Source organism: Nomascus leucogenys, chromosome 8, assembly GCF_006542625.1.
Source record: "Nomascus leucogenys isolate Asia chromosome 8, Asia_NLE_v1, whole genome shotgun sequence".
Taxonomy (NCBI): Eukaryota; Metazoa; Chordata; class Mammalia; order Primates; family Hylobatidae; genus Nomascus; species Nomascus leucogenys.
Genome location: NC_044388.1, coordinates 104,763,598 through 104,771,919, shown reverse-complemented (window position 1 = coordinate 104,771,919; position 8,322 = coordinate 104,763,598). Strand labels below are relative to the sequence as shown.

Sequence of the window (8,322 nt, the reverse complement as noted above, 5' to 3'; positions counted from 1 at the left end):
TGCCTGAGCCAGCTGCACCCACTTCCAACCCGACCTCCCAGGTCTCAGGATGCTGGGGGATCAGAGCTCAGAGCTGCTGCTACGAGCAGATCCAGGACTTCTGTCCATACTGAGAGTTTGATTTGTAAATGGGGAGAAAACTCCTATACCCAGCACAGGGCCGGTTGCCCCAGACTCAGCTCTGCCACAAATTTGGCTTTAGTTTTCCAAAGGACACTTCTTCACCCACCTTCTAAGGCCCATACCTGGTAGAGCTCCTCCTTGGTCACGTAAGGCTTTCCCTCTGAGCTGAGGGCCCGGAAGGCGCTCTCGATCTCCTCGCTGGACTTGACGTTCTCAGTTTCGCGGCTGATCATGAAAGCCATGTATTCTTGCAGGGAGACGTGGCCATCTCTAGGAGGGGGAGGAGCAAGAGCCTGAGCAGGGAGGGCAGATGGGGGCTCAGGACGGAGGCTCACAGCACCTGGCCTTAGTTTACCTGTTTGGATCCACCGTGTCCAGGATTGCCTCGAACTCAGGGTCAGGTTCCCCTTCCTCCACCATGGGCAGGTCATAGCCCAGGGAGCGCAGGCAAGATTTGAACTCCTGATGGTTCAGCCTGCCAGACTTGTCCTTGTCAAAATGTCTGCAGCACAAAGCCGAGGGCAGCTCAGCACACATCCCTGCTGCCGAACACCCCCCACCCAGCCAGGGCGAGTAGGGCTGAACTCAACTCACTTAAACATCATGCTGAATTCTTTGAGGGCCTCCTCAGTCACACCTGTTGTGTTCCTGGAAGAAAAACAGAAATTAGGGAGCAGACCCTCCACACAGCAGGTGACCGTGTCTTTTCTTCCCCCAGCCTCCCTGAGGCTGTGAGCCTGGCCCACAGCCCTCCCGGGTACCTGGCCTGGATCTGCTGCTCCAGGTTGTGCTGCATGCGCATGCCCAGCTGGTCCAGCTGGTCCCACTGCTGGGCCAGGCCCACGGTGCTGTGCTCCGTGTACTTGTTGTCCAGGATGAGGGCCTCCTCCATGGCGGCCCCCAGGTCCTCGATCTTTTTGAGCTGACTTCTCATGGCTCGGATTTCCTGGTGCTTGCGCTGTAGGGGTGGGGAGCACAGATGCTCAGACACGGGCCCTCAGCTCAGTCACCAGCCCAGGAGCCACTTACTGCCCTCCGGTTCCTGCTCCAGGCCTGGCCTGAGACCTCGTAAAACAAGAACATTCTAGGAATAGTGGGATGGGGGTGAAGCTGAAGAAATCCCAACCACCTCAATAGAGGGAGAGACTTTAAATGTGAGGGTTCCAAAGCAGCTGGTAGACCTGCCAGGGGGCAGTGCACGCCAAGGACAAGTATAGTGAGGACTCCAGGGAGCAGTGGCCAAAGATTTTTATTTTTAAATTTTTTTTGAGATGGAGCCTAGGCTAGAGTGCAGTGGCACGCAGTCTTGGCTCACTGCAACCTCCCGGGTTCAAGTGATTCTCCTGCCTCAATCTACTGAGTAGCTGGAATTATATGTGCCCATCACCACAGTTGCCTAATTTTTGTATTTTTAGTAGAGGTGAAGTTTCACTGCATTGACTAGGCTGGTCTTGAACTCCTAGGCTCAAGTGATCCGCCTGTCTTGGCCTCCCAAAGTTCTGGGATTATAGGCATGAGCCACTGCACCCAGCCTTATTTTTAAGACAAGGTCTTGCTATATTGCCCATGCTGGACTTTGGGCAGGTGTAGGCCACTGTGCCCAGATAATTTTTTTCAGACGGGGTTTCACTCTTGTCACCCAGGCTGGAGTACAATGGCCTGATCTCGGGTCACTGCAACCTCTGCATCCCAGAATCAAGTGATTCTTCTGCCTCAGCCTCCCGAGTAGCTGGGATTACAGGTGCCTGCCACCACACCCAGCTAATATTTTGTATTTTTAGTAGAGATGGGGTTTCACCATGTTATGTTGGCCAGGCTGGTCTCGAACTCCTGACTTCAAGCAATCTACCCGCCTCGGCTTCCCAAAGTGCTGGGATTACAGGCGTGAGTCACCACACCCAGCCCCAAAGACTTTCTTTAAAGTGAAGAGCCATCGGCCGAGAGTGGTGGCTCATGCTTGTAATCCCAGCACTTTGGGAGGCCGAGGCGGACAGATCACTGGAGATCAGGAGTTCCAGACCAGCCTGGCCAATACGACAAAACACTGTCTCTACTAAAAATATAAAAATTAGGCCAGATGTGGTGGCTCACGCTTGTAATCCCAGCACTTTGGGAGGCCGAGGCGGGCAGATCACCCGAGGTCGGGAGTTGGAAACCAGCCTGCCTGGCCAACATGGTGAAACCCTGTCTCTACTAAAAATACAAAAATTACCCAGGTGTGGTGGTGGGCGCCTGTAATCCCAGCTACTTGGGAGGTTGAGGCAGAAGGATCACTTGAACCCAGGAGGTGGAGGTTACAGTGAGCCGAGACCACGTCCATTGCACTCCAGCCTGGGCAACAAGAGTGAAACTCCATCTCAAAAGATAATTAAACAAAAATTAGCCAGATGTGGTGGCACACATCTGTAGTCCAGCTATTTGGAAGGCTGAGGCAGGAGAATTGCTTGAACCCGGGAGGCGGAGGTTGCAGTAAGCCAATATCGCACCACTGCACTCCAGCCTGGGCGAGAGAGTGAGATTCCATGAAGAAAGAAAGAAAGAAAGAGAGATAGTGAAGAGCCCTAGACTGCTTTAGGCCAAAGGAAAAGGGTATAATAGCACATCTGGTTCCTGACTTCAAACCAGGAAGGGAAGGGGTACCCTGGGGGGTCGCTGGGTGAAGGGTCTCTGCTGGGCCAGAGCCCCACGGGCACTTACTTTGGTAGCTTCAAGCTGGGATTCGAGGGTCCCCGACTCTTCCACCATACAGGACCTAAACATGGAAGGACAGTGAGGAAAGGGGCCTGCTCCCAGCTGGCCGAGAGCTCAGAATGAACCTTCTCTCAGAGAGAGCAATGCCTGGCAACCTCACATTGCTTTTAAGGAAACCAAACCTAACTGCAATTGGCCATCTTTACCTAATGGGCCCCAGGGATCCAGGGAGGGCAGGGAGCATTTCTCCTGTTTTAGAGATGGGAAGGTGCTGCCTTGGCGTGGGCCAGGGCTGAGCCCACTCATCTTGCTCCCAAGGCCAAGATGACTCAGGAATGGAGTTTAGATTCCCCCATGGGTGCAGGGCGGCTGCAGGCCTGTCTGAGCATCCTCTCTGCAGCCATGTAGGGGATGGGACACCCTGACACCTGACAGACAGGAGACCTGAGGGCAGAGGGGAGGCTGAGAACCTAACAGCCTCCCCATAGAAACTGGGTATCTGGCAAGGTTCCTGAGGAGGGAGCCCCATTCTAGAGGGAATGACAGCACGACCCTGCAGACAAAGGACACAAGTGGAGTGCTGGGAGATCACGACCAAAACTGTGCCAAAAGGAGGGAGATGGCTGTGACTAAGCCCCAGATCCTGGTTCCATCCTCTAGACACAGCCAGGGAGGGAGTCTTCTCTCTAGGACCAAGTTCTGAGAGCAGATGGGCTCTGGGGAGCCTCCTTCCCAAGAGAACACAGTGCCAGGCCACAGAGGCTACCAGTAAACAAAGACAACAAACGAGTTAGGGTTACGTGCAGGGACGAATTCACATGGTGCGTGTGGCCTTGGTGGGGTTTTAGCCCAGGCTCCCCTGTACCCACATTCGCCCCAACCTACCCTTTTAAAACCCAGCGAGCCAGGGTTAGCTCTGCAATTTCCCCAAGTTCAAAGTGCTCTAGCAAGGCAAGACACCAGGCTTCCTCCTACCCCAGCAGGTCAGACTCACAGTCATGCCATGTCCCCCCGGGGAAAATGCCCCCCAGGACCTGGGGGCAGGAGGCTGGGTGCCGGTGCAGTGGGAGGACAGACCCCTCCTTCCCAAGCGGCCGAGGGCGGCAGGTTAGTCAGGGTGGAGCCGCCTGGGGATGTCAAGAGTGCATCAGTAAAGCCACAGTGAGGTAAGAAGAGAAATAAGGAGAAAAACCTTCCAGACAGATCATCCCCAACTTCATACTGATAGACACGAATGACCCGACGATATGCTATGCTATTCAAAGAAAAGAAACCAAATGAATACACCAAAGGGAGGGGAGGCAAGAGCACACTGCAACAGACACACAAGGCCCAAGCTGGCAGGGCGCAGGCAAGGGCAACCTGGTGCTCGGCGGGTACCTGGAGGCAGCAGGCCCAATGGCTCACCCCAGGCAGCTCACACTAGGAATGGGCAAGACGGGCAGGGCTTGGGAGGAGCCATAAGGTGAGGGGAGCGTGGCACCTCACGGAGACAAGAGCAAGACCAGCAGACACAGCCATGGGGCAGGGAGGGGAGTCAGGTGGCCAGGGTGTCCTACGGGCACAGGCCGGAAACTGCGATCCCTACGTCCCCAGCTGCTCTGCCATCAGAATGAGTGCCCAGCTGGACGGGTCTATTTCTCCCTTGTCCGCCTATACAGGCTTGATGTGCCTGTGTGCAGAGCCTCAGGAGTGCAGGCTAAGCCACTCCAGTCCCACCAGCCCTGGCTTTCACAGCGGGCTTGGCAGATTACAAAGATGACCCGCCCAGGCAGAGGCCCCAGGCCAAGCAGAGAAGCCCCTGCCGGGACTGGGCGGGAGAGCCCTGCTCCTCCCTGGGGCTCCTCCCACGTCCTATCACATCATAACAGGTGCATTATTGCCTTCTATTAGGGCAGACAGTTCTTGTTACCCTCCCTGACCCCAGGAAAGTAAAGTGGCAGCCTCAGCTACTTGGGGGGTGTCAGTGCCCAGCCCTTCTCAGCTGTGGACTTACTGTACCCTGCCTGAGCCCCCAACACTGCCATCTGCTTCATGCCCACCGACCACTGTTGGACACGCTGGGGAAGCAGAGGTGAGAGCCCAACAGAGCCCAGTGGCTGGACAGGCACGGGGGTTCTTAGGGCCCCTGGACTCCAGCTCTGGCCTTCATGCTTCATCACCTTCCCTACCCAAAGTGAGCCCTTGGAATCACCCAGTGAGGCAAGGGTGGCTCCCGGCTCCCCCTGGCTTGAAGGCTCTATCGGGGACCAGGGACCACGGGCTATGGGGCAAGGCACACACTCCTTGTCAGGTGACGGGAAAGGTGGGAGGGGAAGTGCAGCCCGCCCTGGGCAGGAAGGCCCATCCCGGGATCTTCCACAAGCCAGGCCATGAGGGGCAAGCGCACGAGACCCCCACACAACAAGCCCAGGGAAGGAAGAAAACAATATTAACCCATCAAGGAGGTATGTCCTGTGGAGAGCAGATCCAAGCAGCCAGGAGACAAGGTGGTGTCCGGACAACAGCAGCAATCGGGAGGTGGGGGACAGAGAGAAGACACAAGGAAGAAAGGAAAACAAAAGCGAGAACATCAGTACCCAATGCATAGACCCTGCATCGTCTGTCGCCAAGTCACGACGGGGGCTGACCACACGCCCTGCATCGTCCCACTCAATCCGGGATCTCTAACAACTTGATCTCTGGGACTTGCAGCACTGAGAGGCTGCTCCACCTATGCCCCCACTCCCGGCTCCAGAGCCCGACCAGGCATTGCCAGCCCAGCTTTATTCCCAGGCTGCCTCTGGTTTTACACAAAGCACCACCACCTCCTTGGGGCTGGAGGCTCCCCAGGGCTTAGGCACAGCAGGGACATGCTGCTGCCCCCCGGCCCCAGCGGGCTGGCACCTGGTCTCTTGGATCCACTGGTGGAAGGCGTTGGCGTGCTGGGCAAACTCCTGGCGCAGCTTGTCGTTCTCCTCCTGCCGCCGCTGTTCCTTCTGCAGCTCCAGCTCCCTCTCCTGAGGGCCAAAGGGGGGCAGATGCTGTGCGCTGCTGTGGCAGTGACACCAGCACCTCCTTCACAGATGGGCTCAGGGTGGTGGTGGCCTCCCCGCAAGGAACCTCCCCAAAGATGAGAGGGGAAGGAGGCTGGGAGGCATGAGGCCGGCTCAGGGCACTTGGTAGTTCTTTCTCTGTTTCCATCCCCCAGGGGCTTCAGGAAGAGGCAGACCTGGAGGCAAGCAACTGGTCACAGTCAAGCAGGGATTTGCTGGACTGTCAGAAATGGAAACTTCTGGCTGGGTACAGTGGCTCACACCTGTAATCCCAGCACTTTGGGAGGCCTGGGCAGGAGGATTGCTTGAGGCCAGGAGTTCAAGACCAGCCTGGGCAACACAACAACACCCTGTCTACAAAAATTAAAATAACTAGCCAGATGTGGTGGCATGTGCTTGTAGTCCCAGTTATTTAGGAGGCTCAGGTAAGAGGACCACTTGAGCCTGGGAGGTTGAGGCTACAGGGAGCCATGTTAGCACCACTGCACTGAAGCCTGGGTGACAGAGACCCTGTCTCAAGAAAACAAAAATAAATGGAAACTTCTGATGAAACCACGCTCCTCCCTCCTGCTCCTGTCTTGTCGTTACTCAGTTAAGTGTGGGCTCTGAGCAGGGCCCAGAGAGAGCTCTGGGAGGCTGAGCAGCTCCTGAGGGCAGCGTGAGGTGTACCTTGATGATTTTCTGTAGGTTCCTCCAGGTCTCCTCCAGGGCCTCCATGGTAAACCAGGTGTAGGGGTTGGAGGCTACACGGAAGCTCTTGATCTGGCGGTCCAGCTCGGCCAGCTGGTTGAAGTCAGCCTGGGCAGAGCTGAGGGAGGAGCGGAAGGCGTCGTGGGCCTCGCGCAAAGCTTTGATTTCTTCCAAGGAGTTGCAGCGCACGGGGTCTGTTAAGTCCTCCTCTGCATTTTCAAACCAGCTGTTGAAGGCAGAAGCCTTTTTGGCGAAGGTCAGGAAGAGGTCCTCCACCTGGAAGCAGAAGAGACTGAGTTAGCGGAGTCGCCAGGGCTGGACATGCCGACCCAGCGCAGGAGGTGGGGTGCGGGGCGGTTCCTGGGAATCAGAGGCGCACACAGCTTGCTGGGAGCTTAGCTCCCCTCTGCTCCTGTCTCCTGCTCCCCCTTCTTAACCAGCCTTTTTTCCCCTTCCTACCCTTAGCTCTTGTCTCTAGTCTGTCCTGCGTGCTTCTGAATGGCGATCTCAAAGGGCCCTCTCATTTGCACTGGTTTTAATTGACGCCGCACCCATGTTCGAAAGCTCTGCACTGAGCTCACAGCTTCCTCAAGGGGGAGTGGCAGAGCTGGGCAGACAGAAGGTGGGCTTCCTTCCCTGAGCTGTGGGCCAGCTAAGCCTCAGGTGGCCCCATCCTCACCTTGCGGAAGTGACTCTGAGCCTCCAGAAGCTTCTTCTTGCGGGTGGCTGAGTTGGCCAGAAGCTGGCTCCACCTTTTCATGAGGGAGGCGTGCCGGGCCTCGATGGCCTTGGACTGAACGTGTTTGGCGGCGAGAAGTTGATCTTTGAGGGCAGTGATGTTGGCAATGCCTTCCTGCTGGAAGGCCTGCAGCCCAGCGTCAAAAGTTTCCTGAACAAGGAGTGACAAGCCAATTTGTGGTGACTCCACAGGACTGGAACTTGCTCTTCCTAGGCTCAGATGGCACCAGCATGTCCCCCAGATGCCCAAGCCAAACTGTCTGCCTGGACACTGCTGAGACTCGGTCACACATGCCCTCTTTCCTGCTCTCCTTCAGACCACAGATCACTGCGGCAGCCTCCTCCCACCTCCCCAACCCCAGCCTTCAGCTCTTCCGTCCCAGGGATCCCTGCCAGCTCTGCCCAGAACGGTTGCCCTGCCTCTCTCCCTGACCATTTTCATTCACCCCTCATGATTTCGCTTAGGAGAGCTTGCCCCTTCAACCCTCGCCTGCTGAAAACTGAGTGAGTGCCCCCTGCAGTGCCCAGTCCCGTCAGCACCCAACAGGTTCTGTGTCTGCTTCTCCAGTTAGTCTGGAAGCTCCCTGAGGACCAGGACAGGATCTTTTTCCTGCTGATCCCCAGGGGCTAACAGAAGATAAATGCCTCAGTGAAGACGCCACCAGTCATCTCACAGGAGATGCTACCTGCATACATTTCAACCAGTGAAGGGGCCAGGGCAGACCTGTTTGGTGAGGAGCGTCTGCACAGAAGATAGGTCTCGGCCATAATCATCTGTCTTCAAGCTGTTCTCCTTTTCACCTAGAAAACCAAGTGTGGAAAATATACCGCCCTCCTCAGTGGAGATGGATTACAAAGGAAAAAAACCAAAACCCAGACAAACCATTTTTTGTGTACAGATAAATTCCAATCTTCCTAACTGCAGCCTCAGAACCCACATTAGCGGGCCCCTCCCTGCACCCAGGCCCAGCCTCCATCTGTGCCATGACGAGCTCCTTGAAGCCTGTCCTGTAGTTCAGTTGCTGTTACTACTACCCAGGACATG

General features: G+C 56.1%; 1 protein-coding gene across 4 annotated transcripts in view; it reads right to left on the bottom strand.

Annotated features, from left to right (window-relative positions):
• Nucleotides 1–8,322, bottom strand: part of SPTAN1 (spectrin alpha, non-erythrocytic 1) — a 78,175-nt gene that overhangs the window by 475 nt on the left and 69,378 nt on the right. For 2 of the 4 annotated variants that reach the window (XM_030817949.1, XM_030817945.1), the window contains 11 exons: nucleotides 8,002–8,078; nucleotides 7,219–7,428; nucleotides 6,519–6,815; nucleotides 5,701–5,813; nucleotides 5,251–5,268; nucleotides 4,007–4,069; nucleotides 2,821–2,875; nucleotides 885–1,081; nucleotides 718–771; nucleotides 479–625; nucleotides 246–393 (listed from right to left, as the gene is read on the bottom strand). In XM_030817949.1, coding sequence (XP_030673809.1) covers nucleotides 246–393; nucleotides 479–625; nucleotides 718–771; nucleotides 885–1,081; nucleotides 2,821–2,875; nucleotides 4,007–4,069; nucleotides 5,251–5,268; nucleotides 5,701–5,813; nucleotides 6,519–6,815; nucleotides 7,219–7,428; nucleotides 8,002–8,078 — 1,379 coding nt within the window. The remainder of the gene's footprint in view (nucleotides 1–245; nucleotides 394–478; nucleotides 626–717; nucleotides 772–884; nucleotides 1,082–2,820; nucleotides 2,876–4,006; nucleotides 4,070–5,250; nucleotides 5,269–5,700; nucleotides 5,814–6,518; nucleotides 6,816–7,218; nucleotides 7,429–8,001; nucleotides 8,079–8,322) is intronic. The other 2 variants (XM_030817947.1, XM_030817946.1) reach the window with 1 other exon arrangement.